This window comes from Calypte anna, chromosome 4A (assembly GCF_003957555.1).
Source record: "Calypte anna isolate BGI_N300 chromosome 4A, bCalAnn1_v1.p, whole genome shotgun sequence".
Lineage (NCBI taxonomy): Eukaryota > Metazoa > Chordata > Aves > Apodiformes > Trochilidae > Calypte > Calypte anna.
In genome coordinates, this window is record NC_044248.1 from 1,275,283 (window position 1) to 1,303,114 (window position 27,832).

Genomic DNA, 27,832 nt, shown 5'->3' on the forward strand with positions numbered 1-27,832 from the left:
ATTCAGAAATATTCTGCTATTTCTTTATGTGCAAAGCTTCTAGCTTTGGTGTTTGGGCAGAGCCTCATCTCTTCCTTCCCCCACTTCTCCTCCTAGACTGCAGATGTTGTATGATACCAGGCCAGGTGTCCTCCAGCTGTATGGTCCAGATTTCAGAGCTCCATCTGTACAGCCAGCGGCACATCAGAGGGAGCAGAGTGTATGGAACTCTGAGAGCTGGTCCTAAAATTACAGAATCATTTGGGTTGGAAAAGACCTTGAAGACCATCAAGTCCAGTCACTAATTGGTCATTGGTGGTGGGCTGCTCAGACCTTTGCAGGCTCTAGAGAGCTCAGAGCAGAGCCAGACAGTGAGAAGTGTGTCTGCAGCTGTTGCCTTTTAAAGCAAAGAAATTCAAGGTACCTTTTTGGGTTGTCCAGTGTGTTGCCATCAAAATGTTCTAATACCTCAGCAGTTTTGAAGCAGCAGGTTACCGTGCCCCACCTCTTCACATCTGACATTTTTTCCTTGGGTTTTTATGATGTGTTTTCCCTGTTGGTAATTACATTAATGGAAAAGCTTTGCTGCATCAGCTGGGGCTTTTCACAGCTCTCCTCTCCAGCTGGAGAGTGGTTCTGGCTCAGGCTGTGTCAGTAACACACAGCCCTGCAGCATGGAGCTCTTTAGGGAAGGAGCCATTCCTTCTGCAAGGCAGGAGGCAAGAGAGGACACAGGCTGTCCTGAAAGACAGCAAAGACTTTCCTGAGCTTTCCCCTGACACGGATCCAGATACAGATTTTATGGTGTTCACTTTTAGGGGAACCATCCAACTGCATGTTGGTAGTGTGTGCAGGTCCTTCCTTGGTAGCCCAAGCTCCACACCTTTCATCCACAAGAGCTCAGGAGTCATTTCTCTGCCATGCTGCTCTTCTTTTAGCAGAGCAGACTCTCACTGGTCCCAGTAATCCCTGGCAAAGGGAGCTGTGCTCTGCCCTGCTGCTGGGGCTTAAGGCAGATAAAGCGGAGACTGAAGCATAATTGTTGGTGACAGGAGGCATGGAAACAAATGCCTTTTGCAGTATTTAAACTTCTGTTTATAAACACATCTCTTCAGCTGTGGGAAGCCAGCAACCAAGGTAGCAGTGAGGTGTCCAGCAAAAGAGAAGATGGAAGAGACAGTGGGGAGAGAAAAGGATGTATAGGGGAAAAATGGTGAAGCCAGCCTATTCCTATAAGAGTTGTGTGAAGCTTTTATGATTAGGGAACTACTGCTTGACTGGGTTTTTCTTTTCCTTCTCTCCATGACACCTGCAGTTGATCTGCTTATAAATACAGTTTCTTGCTTTTGTTAGCTGGTAGCAAAATTCTCTCTCCTTGCTGGCTTCTGTCACCCCAGAGCTGTAGAGCTTCCTCTGCCAGAGCAGACCAGGACACCAGTGGGAGGGCTCAGGTAGCACTGAAAAGTTCCAGCAAGAAAGTTCAACGTTTCAGAGCTGAGCTAAAACAGTGTAAATGTGGTTTTGACTAGCATCAACCAATAAATAGCCAGCTGTCTCTGCTGGGAGAGGCCTTTGGTGTCCTTCTGATGTGTCCAGATCATGGGGGGGAATTGTCAGCTGCCTCTCCAGACAGTGACTGTTAACGTCCTTGGCAACAGCATGCCTGACAGCAGAGCTAAATGCTGAGAAATGCTCCTTTAAATGGGGCTGAGGAGCTCTCTTCACTCATTCTGTGCTTTCAGGCAGCTGACAGAAGCTGGCTCAGATGTCTAGGAGTAAGGAATCCAAACCAAGGCTGAAATTACGTGGAGACCTGATTGTAAAACCTCAGTTAATGAGCTCTGGGGGGCTACATCTCCACTAAAGCAACTTCCTTGAGCACTAAAAATTTTTAATACTGGTCTGCTACTGAAAATACCTGTTAGCTGTTTAAAGAATTTAGGCCCTGTAACTCTTTTCAACCCCTTAGGGACCTCAGGGAAGCTGCCCAAAAATGCAGACAACTCAAGCCATCCAGCATTTATTCTTCTTCCAGCAAGTTCCGAGGTAGTGAATAGATTATGAATGCAATTCCTGTTTTCCAGCCAGGGTGGACTTTAAAGGTGCCCCCCTTCCTGAATTGCTGTGTCCACTTGTAATGCATTATCCATATTAGGAGTCCAGGGACTCTTTTAAGTGTGCTCCTTTATGAAATCAAAATGATTTCCAGGTTGATTTAATGATACATGAAGGCATGAGTAGTTTTAGGGTTGTTAACACAGAGCTCTTTGATGTTCCTGGGAGAGTGTCTGGCTTTGGAAGTCATGCACTCTGGGCTCTTGCTAGCTGGAAACTTTGAAAGTAAAGGGCTGTAAAAACTGTGAGAGCCCTCACATCCCCAAACACGGGGTGAATGTCCAGGTATGCGTTTCACCAGGCTGGAAATTGTTGCTGACTGACTTTTTCTCATCTACAAACTGAATACCAGAGCCTCTGGAGATGGTTTTTTCCATACTTTCAGGCATTGATACATCTGATGATTTTGCAAAATGTGACTTTTTCCCTTGTTATTTTTCAGCTTTTATTGCAGTTGTGTTTAAAGGGCTCGCTGCAGGGCTGATTTTAGCATTCTGTGTGAAGGCCCAGTTCTGGTCTGGGACTGGTTTGGGCTGTATGGGTGGTACCTGAAGCCATGCTCTTTGTCTGCAGTTATGGTGTGAGCTGCCATGCTGATACACTGAGGTTTAGATGAAGAACTGAGTGTTGTGTGAAGTTAAAAAGGAAATGGGGTTGCTCACTTATGTGGATCTAAGATGACACACAAGCTGCTTCTCTGTAATTGTAGGTAACCACCCTAAGATACCAGGTGGACCTGCTCAAGTCTTCTTCGTGTATACAGATAAATTATGGCCTTTACCTGATAAAATATTATCCTGGTATTAAAGTGGAAAAACTTAGTATTGACCAGGGGTATAAATGCAGCTCACTCCTCTATGCTGGAGAAAAAAAAAATAAAACGTATCACTTGTGGATTTATTGGCAGGATCCCAGTTTGCAGTGAAAAGCCTGAGGCTGTGCAAAGCTCCTGTGTCCCTGTGTCCCCTCTTGCTGATCTCCTCTGTCAGCTCTTGCTCTGGAGTCATTAGGGCTGAAGACAGGATCTCCCAGCTCTGAGCTCAGGTACCAGCAGCCTGCCCTGCCCCACCTGCACAGCCCATCTGGCCAAGGCTGTGCTGCAGCAGCAAGGGCAGTATGTTGGTATATATTCACTGCCTCATGCTCTGATGAGGGAAACACCAGTTCCTCTCCTGGGAGTCATTTCTGTGGGGTTTCTTGATGGATAAGTCTCTTCCTTAGCCAGAGCTTCCTTTTCTGAAGGCAGGAGTTTATTGCTGAGCTGTTGAACAGGGGAGTTATTGTTCTGGAAGGCCCTGCCATCACTTGGGGAAGGTGGCAGAGCCCTGTTCTAGAAGCAGCCTGGTCTGTAGCTCTGTGTCTCTGTGCCCCAGCACCCCCATGGTGCTTCTCTGCCAGGCATTGTCATGGGCAGGCAGAGGAAAACACCTCCAACCCCACAAACAGTTATTGTTCATCTCCCTCGTGCCTGAACAGCCGATGGGAAGCCAGCAGTTATTTGTAGCAGAGCAGCCTCCTGTCCATGGGCAATGCCTTGCTACAGCTCTGACCAAGCTAAAAATAATGTCAAGAGCAGATGAGCCAGGGCAAGGCCGGACAAGTCCCCAGGACTCTGCTAAGCCACCAGAGAGCCCTGAGCTGGTATTAGTGGTGGGAGGCACAGTGCTCATGTGCTCCTGCACAGAGCGTGGGCTGCTGCTTCTCTGTGCTGCCAGAGGGGTGTGGGGATGCACCCCTGCATCTGATCCCCTCAGCTGAGCTGAGCTGCCTCAGTCCACAGAGGAGCTGCTGCTGATTTAGTGGTTATGGTGGTGTAGGGCTGATGGGTGGACTCAATGATCTTGAGGTCCTTTCCAACCATGATGATTCTAAGCCAGCAGTCCTCGAGCAGAGGGGCAGCGTGTTCAGAGCAAGCTCAGTTTGGTCTTGAGATTTATTCCTCATCTTTGTGACAGCCACTCCCTAAACCCGGGGAGGCAGAAGGTAACTGTTTCGCACCTCACCCCAGCAGATGCCCTTTCTGGGAGTCCATCTGAGCACTGGACCAGTGCCTTGTGTATCTCTTTGTGGGATTTTTTTGTAGAGCAGACTTGTAGGAACAAAACTAGCTGGTTTTACTTAAAGCTACAGAATGTATCAGAGGGGTTTTCCAGCATGCATACCAACCAACCCCAGTGGTATCACATCAGGACTATGGAGGGAAGGTCTGCAGAGGAATGATCTCACAGGCATCCTCTGGAGTAGATCTGGCATGGGCTGTGGGCCTCATTCTGTTCTAAAAACAACTCTTGCCTTTGAAAGTTGGCATGGTGAGAGGTGTGCCTCCTGCTTGCTTCACATTAACCAGATGCACTCTGCTCTGGAAGGTAGGGGCCATAGGTTTATTCCATGACTTTGATATTCAGCTGTTTGCAGTGAGGCTGGGCCTGCCAGCACCCCCCACCCGGCTGTGCTTCCAAGCTTCTGCTCTTCTTACCTGGACTGGCAGCAACATTGCCACCTCCCCCACCATCTCCCACTTCCTTCCAAGACCCAGAGCAGACAAGCACAGAGACAGCTCTGAAAGGATTTTCACCAGGAATGACCTGGATGCAGAAGCCTGGCAGTGGGAACACGGCAGGTGTAAGCTTGAGCCAGCAAGCTCCTGTTCTCCAGCAGTGAGAGCTCTGGAACTGGCTGAGGCTCCTCTTTTTGCTTTCTGTATTACCAGTTTCTGGGCATGGGATGGAAAAAGAACAGTTAATAGTTGGCCCAAATTCAGACATATTTAATTACAGTTTCCTTAATCACATGTATGTCCTGGCTTGGTTTTGTGCCTGTTTGCTGCCAGGTGAGGATAACCTACAGTCTAGAAAAACCCTGGTGACAGGTAGGGAGTTGATGACAAGAAAATTATGAGGTAAAACCCTAGCCATTTCCATTGGAAAAGTTTATCCTGAGTTGGCTCTAAACGTCCTGAGACAAGTACAGGGTTCTGCCTTTGGGGGCTCTGTGTGGCTCCCTGGGGGTGCTGCTGGCATCACTCTGGTGTGCAAAGGAGTGCTAAGAACTGTTCCTGCTGGTGATGAGAAAAGGGAAGAGCCCTTCTTATGTCAGAGCAAAGCTGGCTCTACAGAGCCAACAAGGAGCATAGTGCAGGAAAGCTCCCACCCTCCCAGAGTTATTCTGCAGCTGGAGCTGCTAAGGTACCAGAGAAGCAAATGTTTTAAGGAAGCAGTCAGCACTTCAAAATATTTTCTTTTCTGTCTTAAATCTAACAACAAAGTAAGATAATGTTTGTGTTTGCAGCCCCCTTGAGTTCACCCATTTACTGAGTAATCCTGCAACCTGGAGATTCAGACCTCCCCTTAATCCCTCTTTGTAATTCTACCAGTCACTGTCACTCTCAGGCTCCCACTGGAGGGAAGATAAACAGTGCTAATGCTCTCAGCTGCAATCTGCTTAATCATCTCAGGAGGGTGAAAGATACTCAGACTGCAGATGAAGTCACAAGAATTTTTTTCTCTCTCTTTTCTTAATTCCTTGGGGGTGGTTAAGCTACTGGAAAAGTAGAGTTGAGCCCAAACCTCATGACTGTGAGTTTTATGCCACAAAGACTACTGTGGTACTGTTAAATCATCCTGGTGCTTCAGGACTAAAAGACAATTTCATGCAATTATTCTAGAAAAGATAAGGAGAATGCTTAACTTCCTAGGATTTTTCTTTGGTTCCTTTGGAAGGCCCTAAATAAACCAAGCACATCCTAGAACCTAATGAGAACACCACCCTGTCAGGATGTTTTCCACTCAGCAGCTGGGGTGGTTTTGTTTGCAAGCACCAATCCCTCACAGTTAGACAGTGCCAGCAGTGCTTCAATTTTGTATACACTCAACTCCTGGGGAAGTAAATTAGAATAGCACTAAAGCTGTGCCTGGAATCAGTGTTTGACCAACATGGTTCTTTTCTTCCCTGGCTTTTCAAAAGGCACATTTCAAAATAAGCCCCAGTAGGCAAAAAATGAGGGGCTCACATGGGTTTGTTGAAGGGGGTAGATTGGCCTTTGTTCTCATGAGGCAGCCTGCCAGGATTCTCACAGTTTGGGAAAGGTTCCACAGCAGCCAACAGGTACCCACTGTGTTCCTGCTGCAGGTCCTGCCAAAACACCTGGCCAGCTGCTCTGGGTGGCTGCTTCTGCCACATCTACAGGCCTTGTAGAAGGCATCAGCACCTTCAATTGATCTGTAAAGGCAGTTAGTAAAGAACAAATGGCACAGTCAGCAAAGCCAGTTGGGGAACTGCTAAACTCTGCTGAATCTGGGACTGAAACTCTTAAATCTGTTCCACAGGTACCTTTAAATGGTAGGGCAGTTTTTGTAGAGCAGGCTGCTGAGGACCTTTGACAATGTGATCTGCAGTGGGCAGAGATAAATCTGGATAGAATCTCAGGTTTTGGCTTTAGCAGGCTTGAAACTGCAGAATATTTTTTCAGAACAGCTTTATTTGTATCTTTATTATGCCTGGCCCTGAAAGCCATGGATCACAGGGCCTGTCCAGCTGACCTGCTGAATACCACATCAGCCAGATGCAGCAGTTATCTCTGTGCAGTTCATTCCAGATGTCTTTTCTGTGGAGAGTCCTGTGTTACAAATGAAAATATCCTCAAGAACAGAATTCCTTGGAGGTACCTCCACTGTTTATTTCACTGAGATGCATTGATTCTTAAATCCCATGCTTTGCAGATGAGGAAGGCTGCCTTCCAGGGCTTTCAGCAGTATCTTCAGAGTGTGATGGAGCCACTGGTATCAAAGGGAGCCATCCTTTTCTCTGAACCTTTCTTGCATCTGGTTGGGAGGGGAGCCTGCAGCTCATTTTTTGTGTCCAGTAATTTCTCCTGTCACTGAGCTAAAGGCAGATGCCCAGCAGTTCAACAAAATGAAATAGACTGAGCTCCATAGGAGCTGGGAAGACCTGAGCATGAGGAGTGGGAAAAAGGGCAGAGAAAAACTCTGTGTCTGTGCCCTGATAGCAGGGGGTTGAGACCTGAAGGAAAGTATAACTAGGAGGGAAAGTCATCATGGAAACTCCTGCTCATCCAGTGGCTAACAAGTAGAGAAATGTGCAAGGCTACTTAGTGCAACTTTAGAAGTGACATTGGGAGTTGGCCTAGTTTCCTTTCTTTGAAAAGAGCATAATGGAATTTTTTAGCTTCTACAGAATCCAGCTGTCCCAGGGGACATTTGATGCATTACCACACTTGCTTAGAAGGGCTATACATTGATCTCAGTTTGTTCCAAGCTGATTTTTCATCATTTTCCTTTTGAATTACCAGTGTAGTGGAGCCTCCCTAGACACCGTTGCCAGCTGTATTTTCAGGAAAAAGCTAAATTAGGCACTTGAACTGAAATTTGTCCGTGGGTCATAACCTTCTTGCCAAAAAGAAACTCTAGCAGAGGGCAGCCTGGGTAACATCATCCTGCTCAGGGAGCCTGGACACGTGGCCCACAGACCTGCTGTGCAGCCCCAGCTCTCCCTGCTGCTGAGGTTTGTGCACTAATGATGGATTTGAGCAGCCTGGCTGCTTGCTCAGACAGCTGTCTGGGGGAAGGAAAGGCCACAAATCTGGGTTCATCTCATCCCACTGAATCCATCCAGGAGCAGCTGTGGGATGGAGTCAGCATGAGGAGAGAAAGGCAGATCTCTTCTCTGTGGGGCTGGTGTCCTGGAGAGTAAACAGGGACCTTGGCCACGGCAGGTTTGCAGCCAGACTGTGTTCATCTCCACCTTGTTCTTATGGCCAGAAGTCCTCTGTGTCCTCTTCTTGTGTCCAAACCAAGGATGCACCAGCTAGGCATACCCCAGATAGTATCCCTGGGTACAGGAATGCTGCTGATCCCATTGGCATCAGATCACAATGTTCAGCCCACATATTGTGCAAGGTAAATAATACTGTAAGAATCTTGTATGTGAGAAAAGTATAGGAGGAAATGCTTTAGGTGTACAGAGGTTTGACTGAGGGCAGCATTCAAGAAGTTGGACTTGGGCAGATCACAGCTTTATTTAATAGGAAGGTAAGGACTGTAGTTTCATTCTTTTAAAGATACATGCTGTAACCCAGAAGTGTTTTTTTCCCCATACAGTAAAGCATTTAGGAGAGGTACAGTTGTGCCCACTTTTTGGTGTAGGCATTTCTGTTGAAAGTTCAGTCTTTCTGAAAATGGACTCAGAAGGGAGGCAGGCAGGCTTTACTGGGCTGCAGAGGGCTCATGGCTTTTCAAATACACCTGGCTGGATTCCCTGAGGGGCTCTGCAGATAAATTTGTGCTTGTCAGCAACCTCCCATGGGCCTGCAGCACTGTGGTTCCAGGTCTCCAGAGATGGCACCAGGAGAGGTCAGCAGCTGTGGGCTTCCACACAATATGATGGCAGAGCTTGTGGGGGAGTTTCCTGCTGGTGCCTCTCTGTTCCACTTCCACTGCTTCATTCCCTGCACTCGCAAAACTCCTCCAGCCTTTTCTTGGCAGAGCAACCCCAGCTGGACTGGAGGAGTTCTCAGTCCTTGCTCTCCTCCTCTTTGCTAGGCAGTGCATGGTATGCAGGCTCTGCTGTGTGCTGGGAAAAGCAGTGCACACCTGCAGCAGTGCAGCCAAGGCTGGCTGGTCTGTCTTCCCAGCCAGGTGTTTGCATAACCATCTCACCTGGGGAAAGAGCAGGGACTAATCTTTCCCTGACAGTAAGAGCATGATGTAAAGGATGCAGGTGACTAGCAAAATTAAAAAAGGAAGAGATAACCAACTGGCTAATTCCAGGGTGAGATTAGGAAGGATTAGGCTGTCTGGCACAAATCTGCAAACAAACAGATGATGAGTTTCCTCTGTGCACATCAGAGACCAGTGCCAGTTCAGCACAGCCATCACTGCTGGTGGGGTTTGGGGAGCAACTGGCACAGAGCTTTTGTCTTCAGATGGTTCATTGGGGCTTCTGGGGGAAGAAGTATACAAGCTGCATTTCAGGAGGAGGGAGGCTCAGTGCTTAGAAGTTTCCAATACTACTTTTTCTTTATTTTTTTTCCCAAATCTTGGCCAAAATGGTCATTACATTTCTTCCTAAAGTGAGGTTATTTTTTCTCACTTTGTCAGGGTTGCACATTTGAAAAATATTCTGTGGATGCACGCATGGAAAACATTGGTGTGGTGAGAATGCCCTCTGTGTGCAGAAATAAAGGAGCCTTTTCTTCCTGCTCACATGCAGACAAAAAAGAGATTCTCCTCTTGGTTAGAACCACTGAAGCACTGCTGAAGAAGGGAGGTGCTGCAGGGCACAGGGGTTGGGTTTCAAGCTGTCCCTGCTGGGGGCAGTGCTGCCACCTGGGACCTTTTTATCCTCGGAGCTGCTCTCTGAATTTCCCACTCGTATGCTGTCACAGGGCTCGTGTTCTCGGGAGCCAGAGGACTTGTGGTCAGATTGTAAAGCTGTTTGCAAATGTAGTCTCACACCCACAGCAGAGGGCTGAGCTTCTGGAAACAGCTGGGGACAACCTTGCTGTTTGATGTGGGGCCTGGGGAGAGTTATTTATGTGTTGCTGCCGTGAACCTTTGCAGATCAGGGGAGGGAGAGGCTTCCCAGCTAGCTCAGCCAGGAGCTGAGTCCACTAAGATGAATTACAGTGTGGCCATCCAGCATGTTCTGCTACGTTGGCACTGGTCCTGCTGCTCTTCCAGGAGGAAAACTATCATCCAGTTTACTGGGAGTCTTCCCTGAAAACCTGTGAAGGGCCAGGTTGTGTACCTGCAACCTTGGCTTTCATCAGCTCCACTGGAGAAGTAGAAGAAGGGCTTGGAAGTTGTGCCATCATGTGGAGAAATGCCCTGTTGTGATACAAGTCAGCACTAGGGGAAGGCAGGAGCAGCTTCTCCTTTCTGTCTGTTGGGCACTGGTTGCTTTTGTTGGGTTCACAGGGCAGGGAGGTCCCTGTGGATTTAAGGGCTCTATCATCTCTCTCCTGAATGGAAGGGGAGGGGAAGGGGGATGCCCTCAGAACAGCCCAGTTCCTTGTGAGGACTGTGATACACAGCTGGTAGTTTACACCATAAGATGTTCCCAGGAGACCTCCTTACTAGGTTGGTGCTTAGAGCTTGCTGGGGAGCTGGCTCAGTTTTAGGAAGGACCAAGTAGTCCATAGGTGTGACTTCTGTCCTAAGAGTAAGGAATAGCTTTTGGGTCATTGCAGATACAAGCTGTTGAGTGCAACCACTTAAAGTGCAGTTCAGAATGGTCCATCTGAGCACTCCCCATGTCTTCAAGGCACCCTCCAAGTACTCTGTGATACTCATAGGAGAGGACAGTCCAAGCTTCTAGATGGTTTTTAAAGAATTACAAACCTGGTCAGTCAGAAATTCCAGCTTAGCTGTTCCAGTGATGGGGCATGAGGGGGAAACACACACTGCTGCTGAGATCTTTTCCACATGGATTGGTGCTGACCACCCTACGTCTGAGTGCTGAGGGGAAGCCTGGCACAGCATCCCCAGGGAATGCTGAGGCAGGCCAGGACACCTGCCTGGTGTGCTGCACAAAAAGGAGGGGACATTCTGGGCTAGGAAGGGAAGTATTTGGCCTAAGTCTCCTTACTTGTGAATTTTATACGTGGCCTAAGAACTGTGTGATTGATTATGGAACCATGTGGTTGGATGGATTTTTTTGGTTGGATATCTTGTGATTCCCCTCACCCCTTCACCACTGCAACTGTCCATTTGGAGCTGATGGTTTATTTTATCTAAAGCAGCGAGGACTCTGCAGGAGGATGTTTCTGACATTGGTGTGGAGTAGGTGCTGATGTCTGACTGCTTCTTGTAGGGTCTCTTCTTGATGTCCTGGGAGGGCTGAGCTCCCTGCACAGCCACCTGGAGCAGCAGCTGAACCAGACGCTGAGGCGGCGCCGGCACGCGGGGGATGCTGATTACAACATCGAGGTGCTGCTGGGGGTGGATGACTCTGTGGTACGGTTCCATGGCAAGGAGCACGTGCAGAACTACCTCCTCACCCTCATGAACATAGTGAGTACCACCCCCAGGGCCTGACCTTCTGCAGAGCTATGTAGGAGACCCTGCTTGGTACCAACATGGTCATCTCACCTGCTGTTGGAGGGTTCTCTCTTCTCAAGATATTTCCTTGATTTGATTTTTTTTTTTTCAGTAGTTTTCTAGGGCACATTCTAGGGTAGTTCCAAGAATTTGGAAATAGTTGAAAAACAGCAGGGGAAAAAACCCCATAAACTTGATACATTTCCAATAATTCCTAGCTTCTCCCATAACACAATTCTGGAGGAAAACCTGGCCAAAGAGTGAACATGCAGAACGAAGCAGTGATCTCTTAGAAAGCAAGCCTGGTTATAGCTGTCTCTTAAATCATGGGGCAATAGCTGCAGTTATATAAAAGCTGTAAAGGAAGAGAGGCTCAGAACTACTTTATCATAGTGTGCCCTGTGGCACTGGTAAATAATTTTTTGTCTGCATACACATTTCTGGCTGTTGTGTCTGAGATGGGGTGGTGACAGGGGAGTTGCTCCCTGACAGTTAGGGAATGGATGCTGTAGAATCTTGGTTTGATGAAAAGGGGCTGGTGAATGATGACTGTGTGGTTTGATTTGGAGCCCAAGGCATTTATTCATCCTTCCTCCCCTCCTTTGGTGTGGTGTGTTAGGGAGGCGGATGTGAAGATCTTTGAGGAGAAACAAGCTCCTGAGCCTGGTTCTGCTTGGTGGATCACCTCTGAGATAGGAGGGAATGGACAGCAAGGCTTTCAAGGCCACAAATGTACAGCTAGTACTATTAACAGAAGCTTCTTTTTTAGTCTTGAGGGAACCAGAAGGTCCATGAGCAAGTCTTTGCTTGTTCCTAGAAGATGATGAGCTCCTGGGACTGCAGCTGTCACAGCCCAGTCCCCTCCTGCTGTCACAGACACCCTCCAGCACAGCTGAATCTGCCTGACAGACACCAGCCTGACTTCTGCTTCAGGGTTAGCTTTGAATTGAGTGATGCAAAGTCCAAGTCCTGAGCCTCACAATCTAAACTTACACGTTTTACTCTTCCAAAAAACTGGGAGGCTCTAGATGAGAAAGGAATTGTGATGGATGATAAGAGCATTCAGGGGGATTTTTGTCCATGCAGAGAAGTGAGGGGCATCTTGGCCACCCCTAGTGCAGCCCCTGGGAGATGGCTCCAGGGTAGCTTCAGAAGAACAAATGTGTGCAGGCATCGTAAGCAACAATGCTTTGCTCAAGTGCATAAATAATAAAGCAGCATTATTAAATGATGTTCATTCAGCCCTGTGCCAAGCCTGGTTCTCCCAGGCCCTGTGCCATGCTGGCACAGCTCTCCTGCTCTGGGTGCCAGAGCTGTCTCACATGGCTGGGCCCATGGGACCTCCGGGTCTGGAGGTCCAGTTTCAGCTTAAGAATGCCAGAGATGTTTCCCTGTTCTTACCAGCTGCTCAGGGGCAGTGCTGGAAGTCAGAAGCCCTAATGGGCTCACCTAGCCCAAAGCTATAAATTCTAGCATGGTCCCTAGCTTTTAGGTGAAGTTTTAGCATTATCTCAGAGCATGAAGTGCCAAGTGCCAGCCCACCCCCCAGGAGGGCTGAGTGCTAAAATCACCCTCTGGAGAGAATGTTGTTCCTCTGGAGTTGTTTTGGGCAGCTCAGTAACCTCACCATTACCAGGCAGTTTCATGAGTTCCTTGAGGTGACAGAATCACCATTGTCCTGCTCTTCCCTTTACCAGGAGTTGTAGCCTCCATCTCCCAAACCCTGCCATAGTGTCAGCACCCTTCCTGAGCCCAGTAGAGCATCCCCTGGGGAACCTGCAGGACAGCAGGAAATTAAATAGAGTGGAAACTGGCAGAGGAGTGGGAAAGAGGGTGCAGCAGGACTGTGAAAGCCTAAACCCCCCTCTGCTGAACTGCAGCAGTCATTTGTAGTGCTGAGGAGTGGGAAACAGGAGTTAACACAGCTTGGGCAAACGTGGAAGCAAGTTCACCTCTGAATCCAGAAAGCTGGAAATAAAAAGTTATTATTTATGGGAATAACAAAATGTTCTTGATACAGTGCTTGCAGGGAATTGTTTTATTTTTACCACATACCTCGTGAGCATCCACAACAGATCTTCAGTGAAGAGGATTTCAGGATGTTTTTTCAAGAACGTGTAACTTTGTGAAGAGCAGAGCAGTTACAGTCCCAAAACTCTTCCCCATTTTCTTAAATGTCTGTGGCTCCATCTCCTGGGAGCAGCTGTCAGCACAGAACCCTGGACGTTGCTGCCTGGAGAAGCTGTAGGAAAGAAAGATTGTCACCCCTTTTAGAAGGAATTATTCTTGTCACAGTCCTGTCCTTCCTGCCAGACTATCAGCAATGGCAGTTCCAGTGGTCTGGAAGCACTGCAGGCTACATTGACCTTTTTAGCACTTTTGTTTAGATTTGTGTCCTTCTGGCAAGGCTGCAGACTCCCCACATTCCCTGTGTTCCATCACAAGACCTGCTATGCTCCTCCTGGGAATCCTGCAGTGAAGCCCTCCAAAGCAATATGCAGAGAATGGGGTAAAAAAGTGGGTGTTGCAGAGAAATCCTGAAAGCAACTTGAATTTTTAGGTCAGTTCCAGGGTCCTCTTTGTCTCTAGGAAGGTCCCTCCTGGGAATCTTCTTGTTTCTTGGCACAAAGGCAATGGTGACTTTTTTGCTGACCCAGAAGCCTGTGGGAGCAATGGTACTGCAGGGATGGGGAGGAGATACAAGCTGAAGAACTGAACTTTGGAATAATTGCTTCACAAGACAGAGAGTCTGAGTCCCATGCTCCTTCCCTGGAAAACAGTGCTGCTGACAGTCTGTTGCATTTTTTAAAATCTAAAATGGTTGTGCCAGGTCCCCAGGCTGGACAGCTCAAGTGACCTTTTTCCCAGAGGGGAAGGGGGAAGTTCTGTTCAGCATGACTTAAAAAAACCCAACAAAACAACACTTCTAAATCCTGCTGAAATATGCCAGCCTCTGAACAGTGGTATTTTATTTCTCCTTACCCATAGTACAGTATTTATTTTGTTTTTAGGGGGATGAGTAACTTCATTGATGGCATGCAGATGTTTTGACCCCCTAATTTACACTCTGGTGGCAGGACATTTCTCACCTTACCAGACACAAGCAGAACAATTTTTGACCCTGTATAATTCCGTGTTCTTAACTTCCACAACTACTCTTTTTAGTACAAAAGTGACCACATAATTCTAGTTGATCTCTAAAAAGTAGGGCAGCCCTATTAGTTGCTTCTAAAATAATTCCTCCAAATAAAACCCACCCTGAAATACATCAGTTGTTCAGTGAGGAGCAGAGCTGTAGTGTTCTCTCTGGTGGGTGTTTTCTCAGGCTGGCACTTGTGTTTAATATAGTAAATCTTTCCAGAATTTACTTTTTTACTTTCCAGAAACTTTTCCAGCATAAAGGTGAATGTTTTCATGCAGCTGGTGAATTTTTTTGAACAGAACTTGTGGACTTGCAGAACTGAAGTCTGATTGGAGCTATTGTGACCCTGTAAGGTATTCAGCAGCAATTAATGCCTCTGGCAGTGCTGTTGACTTTAAAACATTGAGATGAAAATTTCCAAACCATTTCTGTTACCTGAAAACACTTTGCCCATTGGTTTTCAGATTACATGTAGAATCAAGAGTGTTATTCACACTCTAAAGCTAAACTCCTGCCTGCACATGTGCAGGAACCCAGCCTTGTCATTCATGTTGGTGTCTCAACATCCTGCCCTCCCAGCCTAGAGCTTCAGCTTGCAAAAATGGCTTTTAAGTCAAATCCTCAAGTATTTTTTGAGGACAAACCTGTGCTGAAGTTAACATTTCCTTGAGTTAGAGCTGCTGGCTACAGAATCTTCTACAAAATTAACAAAAATAGGCTCACTCACTTGCTCTCCCCACTGAACTGCTCATCCTCTGTGGGTAAACAGATTGCAAGGAGACAAATGGGGGATGAAACAAAAAAGAGCAGAACCTGGAATTCCTCTGCAGTCAGTGGCCAGATGGAGTCACAGAGGTGGCACCTGGGACAGGAGGTGATTGTTTTGTCTGTTGTTAAAACAAACTTGATCTGCTCTTAAATCCCTCAGCACACTTGGAGATGCTGCTGTGACCTTGTTTGCAGGAATAACCTCATTCCCCTCCCTGTGTTTATCAGCTGAGTGACATTAAACTTTTGCAGGGTTTGAAATCAAAGTCTGTTTTTTCCCCCCATCACTTTTTCTGTGGGCCCTGCTCCAAAGGTTGTTAAACTTGAGAGGGACCTTGCCATGTGCTCAGAAGGCTCCCTGTGCAGGGGCAGGTGATGAGGGGAAGGCTCAGCTGCATTTCTCACTGCATGGAAATGACTGGAGACTTGAATCCTCTGCTGAGAAGTCTGTAGTAGTAAAAGCACATAAAATAGAATCATTAAGGTTGGAAAAGACCTTCAGGATGACTGAGTCCAACTCACAGACAATCCAGCTCCCACAACCACCAAACCATCTCCTGAAGCTCCACATCCAAGTGTTTCTTGAACACCTCCAGGGATGGTGACTCCACCACCTCCCTGGGCAGCCCATTCCAATCCCTCACCACTCTTGCAGTGAAGAAATTTTTATTTAATATCCAACTTAATCCTCCCTGACACAACTTAAATCCATTTCCTCTCATCCTATTGCTGGTTACTTGGGAGAAGAGACCAACACCAACCTCTCTGCAACCTCCCTTCAGGCAGTTGTAGAGAGCAACAAGATCCCCACTTCCCTCAGTCACTCCTTGTACAACGTGCCCCCAAACCCCTCACCAGCCTCATAGCTGTTAAATATAGTAATAAATGGTATATGATATTATAATAAATAAAATTAACAATAATAATAACAACAACAACAACAACATATCTGTAGCCTGAAAAGTCCCCCTAGTAACTTTTTCCTTTTAATATTTCTATTTTCAGGTGAATGAAATTTACCATGATGAATCCCTGGGTGTTCACATAAATGTTGTGCTGGTCCGGATGATCATGTTGGGGTACGCCAAGGTAAGAAGACCTCTAAGCCAGTGCTCTGCTTTTGTCTTCTTTGTCATTACAGTTCCTGTGCATCACATGAAGTGCTGTGGAAACAGAAGCCTGCTGCCCAGGGAGTTCCAGAGAACTGCTTTCCCTGCTTGGCACAATGCTAAATGGGCTTGTGCCCTCCTTCCCCTTGTGACTTAGGCACAGGACAGGCTTGCAGCCAGAATACTGCATTCCTTTTGAGTCCTCTGGGCATTTAATCAGTTGAGTAGAAGCAATCATCTTGGTTGACCAACACAGCTTGCTGGCACAGCCCCTCCAAGCAGCCTGCTAGTGTAGCTGTCTCCTTGTCTCATTCTGCACACACCCCCTGACTGGCTCACAGCACACCCCTCCACTTTGTACCCTCTACTTTTTACAGCACATGGATTTTGCTGGCAAAATACACTCAGGCAGTTTTGAAACAAATGCTTGTTAACTTGTTCAGGATGAGAGGAAAGCAGCAGTGCTGCTCAGGGCTTGATAAAGCTCATAGCTGTTTGTTTAACTCAGATGTTGAATTTGGGCAAGTCAAAAGGTCAGTTGGATGTTTGTCTTGAATTAGGTTTACTGAGCTTGTAGGCACATGCTGTAGCACAAAAGTCTGACAGAAGCAGCTGTGAAATCTGAGTTTGTCAGCAGCCACTGACTGGCAGCATGGTGTTTTGCACCACTGTCCTGTGTGTTTGGGTTACTGCCCCACACAGGCCATGCCCATGCAAGCAAGTTCAACCAAAAGAGATCAGAATGTCCTTCTTCTATCTTACCACCACGTTGTGTGTTCCTCCCACACACCCCAGGCTATGCACAGCAAGGCAATTACTTGCATGGATGACATGAACATTAAACCATCTTAAAAAAAGCCCTAGGGCTTTACCTGTGTGTGGTCACTGTTAACACACGACCTTTTCCCAAAGAAGGCTGTCAGGGCTTAGAGTGACAGGGTGTTAGGAGGAGAGACATGGGGACCTGGTTGATGCTCTGAGAGAATCAAAGCTTGTCTGAATTTCCTGCCTCTGGGGGCTGCTGTGTCTGACGTGTTGCTCTTGCAGTCCATCAGCTTGATAGAAAGGGGGAATCCCTCCAGGAGCTTGGAGAACGTTTGTCGCTGGGCCTATCAGCAGCAGAAGTCAGACCCTGGCCACTCTGAGCACCATGATCATGCCATCTTCTTAACCAGGCAAGATTTTGGGCCCGCTGGTATGCAAGGTAATGCAGCTGAGCTGGAGAAAAACTGTCTGGACTGGGTGTTTCTTGGCTGGCCTCTGCCAGAGAAGAGGGAAACAACTGAAAATCATTGTCAGGTGGTCATAGGACAACAGGAGCTCATGGCAGTGAGCAGTGTAGGCCTTTATTCAGCAAATACCTGGAGAAGTGATGAGTTTTAAAGACTTACTGAAACCTGGTCCTGCTGGGGAAAGCCTGTGCACTCATCAGAATGCTCTGCTCCCTGTCCTGACTTTAAAAGGGCCAGGTGAGCAGCCTGAGTATGTACTCATTGCTCTGCTGAGGAGAGAAGGAACTTCCACCCGTTCTAAAAAGCAAGCAGACCTTGCCACAGTAGTCCCTGCCATTTCTGTCTAGCTCTAGCAGATTAAATTTCTTACTTGGGACATGTAAGTAAATAGCTGTTTACTTTCTTCAGACACCAGTAGTTTGTGTGGGATGCAGGGGATCACTAGGAACACTCAGCACACTTTGCATTCAATTTCACTTCTACTTTATTGTAGCATTCCCTCTGGGTTTCTTTTTGTAGAAGTGTACTTGACTCCTGCATCAGTCTTTCTGACTTGGGAAATTCTTGCTAATGGGACTTAAATGCACAAAGTGTGATTTATGGCAGTGGAGATAAAAAAAGCATCTGAGTGAGACCATATTTTGGCTGTCCAGTGTGAGATGTTTTAGAGATCTGTGTGGAATACCTCCATGCTCCCTTCACCTTTCAGAGTCTCAGTTCTCCTTCAGCTCTGGGCTGACATGCCTGGAGTGAAGTTGGTGAGATGTCAGGCAGACTCCCCTGTCCTCAGAAAGGTTTTAGCTCTTACTGAGGAAAAGACAGGCACCATGCAGCAGGCAGGATGTAGGTGAAGGTGCTAATATGAACACAAGCAAAAAATCTCTGCCTCTTGCCTGAAAAGGAATCGTGTGTGCTTTGGGTGGTAAAAGTGTAAGTGCCTGAAAGCTGACAGAGTCTGTGGAATCAGTCCATTTATTCTGCTCAACAGCAGTTGCAAAGACAGAAAAAAATTGACAGTCAAAAGAAGACAATCCTAGCTTCCTCTCAGGTAGTAAGGTTACTGTGGGGGGGGTCTTGTTTACAATAAATGTAATGGGTGAAAGAACAGGACGTGATTTCTCTTGGTAGGATATGCTCCTGTGACTGGCATGTGTCACCCCGTCCGCAGCTGCACTCTCAACCACGAGGATGGCTTTTCATCAGCTTTTGTTGTTGCTCATGAAACTGGCCATGTGTAAGTCCAACTTTTACAAGATTGCCCACAAAACAGGGGCTGTGTCCTGCTTGCTTTTATGTGGTTTGATTTTAGTGGCTGTGGAAAAGCCACCCTAATTTTGTTTCCATCCCCTTGGAATGCATCAGTGGATTAAGCTATGAAGAGCTCAGTGAAGGAAGAAGGGAAGGGGAAGAGGGAGGGGGAACTTGTTGACTCAAGGGTGAGACAGTGGAAACCTGGAAGGGCCAGGCAGAAGAGACAGTAGCTTGCCAAGCATCCTGAACTTCTGTCTTCTCATTTGGCACCTCTTCAGGAGTGGTAAAATTAGGTTGGGAGTAGCTGAGGAAGCAAAGATCTCTGTTTGCTGTCTGGGTGAATTAATGACAAGCACTGATTTTTGTCTTCCTTAAGTAGCTCAGGCTGCTTGTGCAGCTCTTGGGGAGAAGCCCAGCCCAACTGGAGGTGACCAGGTCACTTGCATGTTGAGCTCTACAGGGTGCACACTTGGAGCTGTGAGGTGCTCTTGGGAGATATAAGGTGGTATCTTGGTGTTTGGATAAGTGAGTGCACAAATATGAACAATTCACTGTCTGGATGAACTGCTCCCTAAGGACCAGAATTGTTCTTTTCCTTTATGTGAAGCATAGGGAGTCTCCTCATGCTCTAGTTTGGTACTGGTGTTAACAGATCTAGTCCTGGTATTAGCAAATCAAATGAAGTGAAAGAGTAAGAATAGTCAGAGAGTCCTGATGTTCTGTCACCACAGATCAGCTCAGACCGTGGGTGATACCTGCAGAACGCAGAGAACAATTTCATTTTGCATGACCACACGTGCACAAGACCCTGTTTTCTTTACAGTGGCTTTACCAGCAGGAGAGCAGGAGAGCAGGAGCTGCCTGGGCTCTGATGCCAGTTCTCTCTTGCAGGCTGGGGATGGAGCACGATGGGCAAGGGAACAGATGTGGGGACGAGACAGCGATGGGGAGCGTCATGGCCCCCCTGGTGCAGGCGGCCTTCCACCGCTACCACTGGTCCAGGTGCAGCGGCCAGGAGCTCAAGAGATACATACAGTAAGGACCTGGGGCATCCAGACCTCTGGGAGGAAAGGTACAGAGCAGGAGGGGTGCTGCCTCACCTCGGGCTGTGCTCTGAGCCCATGGCCTCCCTGGGAACATGGCAGGAGTCTCTGGGAGGTCTGGTGTCAGGGAGCTGGTGTTGTCCCAAGGGTTTGGATTACTCAAGGAGTTACACAGTGAACTTGGCAGGGTGAAGCCCTGAACTCAGAAACTAGAAAGTGTTGTGGAAGAGAGAAGGCTGCATGCATGCCTGTGTCTGAAGCTCTGCCCTTCTGGCCCTGGTCTCCCTCCATGTATCTACTTCTTCACAGAATCCCAGAGTGCCAGGGTGGAAGGGACCTCAAGGATCCCCTGCTCCAACCCTTCTGATAAATTTTTTATCTGAGATCTCTCAGCACCCCAGAGAGCTGAGACTTCAAACTTTCCAAAGTGGAATCCACCACTTCCCCTGGGAGACCATCCCAAGGTCTGACTGTCTTCAGTCATGTTCCTCATCCAGGTCTTATTCAGGCTTCCTCCTCCCGTGGTTTTCCAGTCTAAACCGAGTGAAACCTTCATGAGCTGACCCACATTTCCTACAGAGAAAAGGAGTTTTGCCTCAGTAAGAATAAGTACATTGATCTTGCTGATCTTTTCATGTTTTTTTTTCCTTCTGTGTGTTTTCCCACAGCTCTTACGACTGTCTCCTGGATGACCCTTTTGAACATGACTGGCCCAAGCTCCCCGAGCTGCCAGGCATCAATTACTCCATGGACGAGCAGTGCCGCTTTGATTTTGGGGTTGGCTACAAGATGTGCACAGCGGTACGTCCCGGGCACACCTTCACTCAGCATGGCTGGGGCTCAGGCCTCAGGTAACAGCTGCAGTGATGCATTCTCTCCTGAGCAAAGAGCAGTTCATGGAGTAATTTAAACAGCTCTGGAAGGAGGCAAGAGGTTTCTGGGTGGGACCCAGGCATTTGGGTTACCGGTCAGGTGGGTGGCAGCACAGCCTGTGTGACACAGACTTGTCAAAAAAGCTCATTTTCCTCCCACTTCTGGGGGTCTCCTCCTTTCTTCTCACCAGAAGAGTTGGGGCATGCAGGGAATCCTTTTCTTTCTTCACTGCCCTTTACTTCCTGGGGCTACCACACTTCCTGGTAGCCATGTATGTGATACAGCTCATATCCTTACCTGGAAGGTATTAATAATCTAATGCTGAGTTTCATCTCATAAATCTTCTGCTTTCCAGTTCCGAACCTTTGACCCCTGCAAGCAGCTGTGGTGCAGCCACCCAGACAACCCCTATTTCTGTAAGACCAAGAAAGGGCCTCCCCTCGATGGGACAGAGTGTGCCCCTGGAAAAGTGAGTATTCTGTTTTCCCTAGGCTTGCATTAAAAAAAAGAACTACAACAACAAATCCAATTGGTGCATTCCTTTGGGCTGCAGGGGAGAGAGGAAAATGGGGAATTGCCTGGTGTCCCCTGGGGGGAGCTGCAGGAAGGGAGAAGGAGGGAGTGGTGCTTCCCCATGGGGCTGTTCTGCAGCCTTTGCAAGGTTTGATGCAGTAGCAGGAAGTAAAGTTTGGACCAAGAAACCCTAGTTGAGGTGTAACTCATTCTCAGCCTCTTCTATAGCCTTTTTGTTGGTTTGTTGGGGTTTATTGTTGTTGTTTTTTAATTCTTGTCTCATCTGCAAAGTGTCTTTAGGAATGCACAGTAGCAGATAATGCCCTTACTGTGGGACTGCTCCTTAGTGCTTGTGATCCAGGTGTCCTGTGGCTAAATGTTTGTGCAGGCTTGGGATTAGCTCTTTGTTTTTCCCTTTTTATGTTCCCAATAGTGAGTGTCCTGCTCCTTATTCATTTTTTATTATCAAATTATACTCAAATAAATGTTTGGTTTGCAAAGTCCATGTATTTTGAGATACAGGAGAGCCACTTGTGTCACCTGAGCGTGCCATAGCCATCAGCAGAGCAACACCCTGCCTGGTGACTAGCCCTCTGTTCCAGCCTACATGTATCAAGTGTGATATTTGGCTTGTATGAGGGGAAAAAAAAGAAAAAAATGGAAAGAAAACTTCATCCTGCTAATAAGCAGAATATGAAAATTCCTTTCTGGAAGGTGGCAGCAGCTCAGACTCAGAGGAAACAATTAATTTCACTGTGATGGTGCATTTGGTGTGGGTTTGTTGTCTGGTCTCACCTGTTCTCCTTGCCCCCTTCCTCCCAGTGGTGCTATAAAGGTCACTGCATGTGGAAGAACGTGAACCAGCTGAAGCAGGATGGCAACTGGGGACCCTGGACCAAATTTGGGTCCTGCTCCCGGACCTGCGGAACCGGAGTTCGCTTCCGAACACGCCAGTGCAACAACCCCATGTAGGTCTGGTGAGGGGGTGAAATGGCACAGCTGGGGTGGCTCTGCCAACATCCAGCTTGGGTCCCAGCCCCTGAAAGGTGGATTTGTGCAGGGGGACAGCATTATTTTTAGCAAGGAAAGTGATACCTTGTCTGCTGCTTGCACCAATGAAATCTGTTTCCTCTGGTCAGTTCCCAGGCAGATGAACAGGGAGATGAACTCCTCCTCCCACAGCAGATGTGTCTTGGCTCTCTCTGCCTGTTTTCACTGTGAGGGTGAGGGAGCCCTGGCCCAGGCTGCCCAGAGAGGTTCTGGAGTCTCCTTCTCTGGAGACTTTCCAACCTCCCCTGGATGTGTTCTGTGTGTCCTGCCCTGGGGGATCCTGCTGGGGCAGGGGGGTTGGACTAGATAGATGATCTCCAAAAGTCCCTTCCAACCCCTACCATTCTATGATTCTATGATTTTTAGAGAATCCAAGAATTTCTAGAGGAAAGCCTGTGGAAAGCCATCCTAAGGATTTATCTGACATATAAGAAAGTGAAGGATATGTGTTGTGAGAGCTCAGCAAGTTGCAGGACAAACTTTGAGGTTCTCTCGTTGTAAATTGTCTCTTGGCAGCAAATATGTGCACGTGTGTCACCTCTGCACTCCAGCATGGGCCATGGGGACACATGGATCAGCCCAGAGGTTACACTGCAAGTGTGTGTGTGTGTGTGTATAGTGTCACTGCTCTGTCCCCATTTCTGTCCCTTCACACACCCGTTTTGCAAGACTGTCTCTTCAAATGGAGATTTTCCCCTCAGACTGACACCCAGAGGGCTGTAGAGTCTCTTGAATGTTCTCTTCCCAGGCCCATTAATGGAGGGGAAGATTGTGCTGGTGTCAATTTCGAGTTCCAACTCTGCAATACAGAGGAGTGTCCAAAGCACTTTGAGGACTTCAGAGCTCAGCAGTGCCAGCAGCGCAATTCCCACTTCGAGTACCAGAGCAGCAAACACCACTGGCTGCCCTACGAGCACCCTGACTGTAAGTTCTCTTGGCTGCTTTCTCACACATCAGTCCTGGGGTCTCCCAGAGCTTAGGGGGGTCTTGGTCATCAGGTGTGCAGAGTCAGGCATTACCCAGGCAGCTCATGTCCAGGTGGTATTTTCAGAAAAAAAATCAAGGAAGTTAGAGAACCAAACCCTCTTTGTTTTGCACCTGGCTGTAGCACCATTGTCTCAGAGACCTGTGTTTCTGTATCCCTGTGGTGTTGTAAACTCAGACCTGCTCCAATGGGATGGGAGGGAAAGCTGCTTTCAGAACAGTGAGTACCCAGTCCTGCAAGAAGAGCTCAAAGTGATAGGCCCATAAGTCCCAGAAAAGCAGAATAGTTGCTCTCCCCTCCCCAGCTCTCTGTTAAAGGTCCTTTCCATCTCTGCCATGTTCTCTCTGCTCCCATAGTGTGCTGTCTTTCTGAAGCACATCTGGATTCATGCAGTGCCTTTTGTTTCCTTGCCACCCAGCTAACAAGAGGTGCCACCTGTACTGCCAGTCCAAAGAAACAGGAGATGTTGCTTACATGAAGCAGCTGGCACACGATGGGACTCGCTGCTCCTACAAGGATCCCTACAGCATCTGTGTCCGTGGGGAGTGCGTGGTGAGTGGCAGCTTCCCCGTGCCCTGGGGCTGCAGAGCATTCCAAATGCTTGGAATCACAACAGCAGTGCAGAGATGGACATTTCTAAATTGAGTATTTGCAGCATTAGGTTCCTCATAATTCCTTGAGATTTAAATGAAACCAGGGAGATGGCACAGCCCTGTTCCATGGAAACGCTCTGCTTCGCTGCATTGTTTCATTTGCCTGGTTTTTTGCACCTGGCTTTTGTGTCTGAAAAGATTTGTGTCTGTTTTTTCTGTCTTTTCCCAGCTTTCTTGGTCTTGTACAGTGAATATAAAGCCACTTCCCACATGAAAGATTCTCCCTGACCAGATTTGGGAGTGATTTGTCTTTATATAAAATAGATGGGTGTTGGGAGGTAATTTCCTCTGCATTAATTTTGCCATGGCTTCCCACCATAACTAAACCTGACGAGCACTGACAAAGCCTTTTCCTCTTTCCTTGCTCTTCTGCAGAAAGTGGGTTGTGACAAGGAGATTGGCTCCAACAAGGCTGAAGATAAATGTGGTGTCTGTGGCGGGGACAACTCCCACTGCCGAACCGTCAAGGGAACCTTCACCCGCACTCCCAAAAAGCTTGGTAGGAACCACATTTCTGTGCATCTGGGGGGCAGTTCTGTTGCTTCTGTTGTACCAGCTGCTTTTGGTGACAGGTCAGAAATGCCACCTGCTTCAGGGTAGCAAAACACAAGTTGTAAGCTGGTGTGCACAAGCAGGTCATTCCTGGGGAGGACACGAGGTGCTCTCAGCAGTGTGCGGTTCCTCTCCACTGAGAGCTTCCCCACTGACTGCACTGAGCAATCCCCCAGGCCAGGCATGGGCAGTTCTGCTTTATAAATGCAGAAGCCCAGCCAGGCAACTTCTGTGCTGGGTGGGGATACAGCAAGTTTTGCTAAACAAAAGGAGCTGTTCTTCACACAGAGAAGTGCAGAGGAGATGGAGATGCTTTGCCTGACACCAAGTGTAGCAGCCTCTGCCTGTAGCACTAAAGGAAACATTTTTTTCTCTCTAAAGATAAAGCTTTTGACAAGCTTGTCCTCTCAAACCTCAACTCAAGAGTTTCAAAGGGAAGGCTGAATTTCTGTGCATATCAAATGAGCCTCCAGGTGTCAAATTAGGTTTTTGACAAATTATACTTTGTCAGAAATTGCAGCCCATTAGTCAGATAAACAAATTAAAAATTAAATTCAGCTGAATGCTGAAGCAAATCTAAAAAATGTTTTGGCAGGAATCCTCATTTCTCATGCCCTGCAAGCTGAGTGAGTGGGATGCAGGGGAACCCAGGGTAGCACTCTGCCAGCTCAGAGCTGAGAATGAGCTGGGTGAGGCTTTCAGACAACACTTCAGGGTATTTTGCAACTCATTTCATTGCAATAATAATTTAAGATCTCCTTGGACTTCTTCAGACTTCTTCAGACTTATTGATCCAAAGCAGGATTACCCTGCACATTTTCTGTGACTATTTTCTATTTTAAGGCCTTCCTATATTGCTGCTTTTTTTTTTTTCCAGTGTGAGGCAGCTCCCTGGAAAGTGCATCTCCTGTGTGAGGGGGAGCAGTCATGTCAGGAACATCTGTCTGACAGAACTTCTTTAAGAGGGAGCAGAGCAAGGCCAAGGGTCTGAGTGTCACTGTCTGCACGAGGAGATTAGAGGCTGGGAGCTGCTGCCACAAAGCAAGCTCTGCTGCAGCCTGAGTATTGAGATTTGGGCAGTGAGCAGGCAAACTAAACTTGGAGAAAGATAAATGAATGTGACTGGAAATAAAAATAGTCTGTTGGAGGTACTTAATGATTACAAACCAAGAGGAAAAGTTGACAGTTTGTAATGCTCAAATTACAGCAGAGAGCCTTTCTGGAAGGGATGGTTCCCTGGAGGCTGATGGATTGGACATGGAATAATGCAGGAGTCATTCAAAACCAGACTTTATACTTAATGGACTTAAGCACAGACTAAAACCTGCTACTGACCCCCCTGGCTCAGCATTTCTGCCCGTGGGGCACTGAGAGCCATGGTGTTACCTGCTGGGGTGAGGGTGTGTGGCTGAGTGTTTGTCAGTGCTTGCCCTGTCTGGAGAGCACAGCAATGCAAAGTGACAGCCTGTGCTGGAGGCAAAGCTGCTGCTCACCAACCACCTCTCTGCAGATGTCTGTGAAAGGGGGAGAAGCCTTTATGAAATGCTTTTTGTTTTACAGTGACTTTGGCAATGTAGTCGTTAAAAAGATTAATTGACCTCTTCCAACAGGAAAACATTTAAGCAAGAGGTGCCAAAAAGAGTTCAAGTTTCTGGAAAATGAAATCTGCAAGTATCCACCTTAAAACCACCCCACCTGAATCTCCACTGCTCTGACTTTCATTGACTATTAAAATTTGCTAGATGTGTCTTCATTCTGCTTTCCAAGCATTTAAACACCAACCCTAATTTATACTTTCCACTTGTAAAGACCATCTGGCTGACAAACATAGTCAATGAAACACCAAGACGTGGCTCCCCTGGCACTAATTGCAGGCATTCTGTTTAAGGGCAGACAAGAGGAGCCTTCACCCTGCCCAAAGGAGCTCGCAATGTTTCCCTTTCTGAAACAAAGGAGTCTAAAAACACCCTGGGTAAGTCTGGAGGGCTTACAGGAAGAGAGGCATCCACAGCAACTGGAGAAGGCTTGCTGCAGATAGATAGCTCCAAACCAGGCAAAAGCTTTGTGTTTCCTATGCTCAGAGGGCTGGGGGTGAGGAGAGTGGCAACGTTTGTTGCTCAGGCACTCTTCAGCCAAGGCCATGGCTTTACATGTCCCTGGCTCTTCTTTTGCACTTGGATCTTGTTGTAAAAAAAATGTAAAGGAAATATGAGTATACCATACACTGGTGCTCTTGTTTACAGCCTGATACAGCAGTCCCTGTGCACAGGTCCCCAGGAGGGGTTTCAATCTCCCTAATGACTGTTCTTACACAATGGTGCACTAATCACCTGTGCTTTGGACTGGTCAGTAGCTGAAATTTAAAATAAGAATCCCTTTCTTTGGGAACAACTTTTTACTTTTAGTTGTGGAGGAGACCCTATAGCCTTCTTCAGCTCCCTCGAGGGATGTTGGACCAAGGAGGGAAAAAGCCTCTTCTCCTTAGGAAGGAGCAGAGGGAATGGATGGAAGCTGTGCCAGGGGAGGCTTAGGCTGGATGTTAGGAAATATATTTTCACTGAGAGGGCTGTCAGGCATTGGAATGGCCCAGGACAGTGGTGGAGTCACCATCCCTGGAGGCATTTAAAAGGCATTTGGACCTGGTCCTTAAGGACAGGGTTTAGTAGTTGACTGGTGTTAGTCAAAGGTTGGACTGGATGAGCTTGGAGGTCTCTTCCAGCCTAAATGTTCTGTGGTCTTAGGCAGCCCCATCATTTCTGCAGTAGCAGTTTAACTGATGCCTTTTCTGTGCAAGTGCTCAGTTGGGGTTAACTTGCATACAGGCAAACCTGTGCTGATGGGCAGTGACCTTACACTCTGCACTGTGCCCACCTCTCCAGGGGGTGTCTCAGCAGTATCAGACTCACTTGTCACATGAAAATCTGTGATACCAGCAGGTAAACTTCAGCCTAGAGCCTGGCTGATGAGTGACTGGAAAGGACACTCGGGAAGAGTTGCATTTCTCCCAGGGATGCCAAGGAACATAGGAAACCTGGGTTTGCCTGAGTTTTGCCTGAATTGATGTGGCCCAGAGCAGTGTAGCTGCTCAGGTGACAAATAGATTTGTAACTGGTTCCTCCCTGAGAGAGAAGAAAGCCCAGGAGGTCCTGTCAGCCCCGTTACAAAGCTATTTGCTCCCTCTCTCTCTGCCCCTGCCGGCAGCTGGTGATGGATGCCCTCTCCTGCAAGAAGCTGGGTCATGCAGCCTGCTCCTAACCATGGCTATTACTTTTTCTCCCCATCCCTGCTTTCTCCACTGACTGCTCCCCATGCCAAAGGGTACCTTAAGATGTTTGATATCCCTCCTGGTGCTCGACATGTGTTTATCCAAGAAGACGAGGCTTCTCCTCACTTTCTTGGTAAGTGTTTCTCTCCTCAGGTTTAGCTTCCAGGCATGCTGAGCATCACAGGGCAGTCATGCAAACAGAACCTGAGAAATGAGATAACCAACATCAAGTGTTTCAAGTAAATA

At 47.6% G+C, this 27,832-nt stretch overlaps 1 protein-coding gene and 1 long non-coding RNA gene across 4 annotated transcripts in view; one reads left to right on the forward strand and one right to left on the reverse strand.

Moving 5' to 3' along the window:
- ADAMTS3 (ADAM metallopeptidase with thrombospondin type 1 motif 3) overlaps positions 1 to 27,832 on the forward strand; it is an 88,545-nt gene that overhangs the window by 49,496 nt on the left and 11,217 nt on the right. For both annotated transcript variants that reach the window (XR_003987536.1, XM_030450003.1), the window contains exons 5-16: positions 10,924 to 11,123; positions 16,066 to 16,149; positions 17,217 to 17,373; positions 18,530 to 18,635; positions 19,544 to 19,687; positions 20,364 to 20,496; positions 20,924 to 21,037; positions 21,904 to 22,049; positions 22,880 to 23,055; positions 23,535 to 23,668; positions 24,145 to 24,268; positions 27,639 to 27,719. Coding sequence is in view for 1 of the 2 variants with exons in the window: in XM_030450003.1 (XP_030305863.1) it covers positions 10,924 to 11,123; positions 16,066 to 16,149; positions 17,217 to 17,373; positions 18,530 to 18,635; positions 19,544 to 19,687; positions 20,364 to 20,496; positions 20,924 to 21,037; positions 21,904 to 22,049; positions 22,880 to 23,055; positions 23,535 to 23,668; positions 24,145 to 24,268; positions 27,639 to 27,719 (1,599 nt within the window). In the remaining variant the exon portion in view is untranslated. The remainder of the gene's footprint in view (positions 1 to 10,923; positions 11,124 to 16,065; positions 16,150 to 17,216; positions 17,374 to 18,529; positions 18,636 to 19,543; positions 19,688 to 20,363; positions 20,497 to 20,923; positions 21,038 to 21,903; positions 22,050 to 22,879; positions 23,056 to 23,534; positions 23,669 to 24,144; positions 24,269 to 27,638; positions 27,720 to 27,832) is intronic.
- Positions 13,209 to 27,752, reverse strand: LOC115598274. Of its 2 annotated transcripts, XR_003987538.1 has the most exons (4): positions 27,644 to 27,752; positions 16,081 to 16,223; positions 13,517 to 15,507; positions 13,209 to 13,392 (listed from the first exon to the last, which is right to left on the reverse strand). It is a non-coding gene; the product is annotated as an uncharacterized LOC115598274 (long non-coding RNA). The 2 variants fall into 2 exon arrangements; XR_003987537.1 differs by having other exon boundaries at positions 13,209 to 15,507.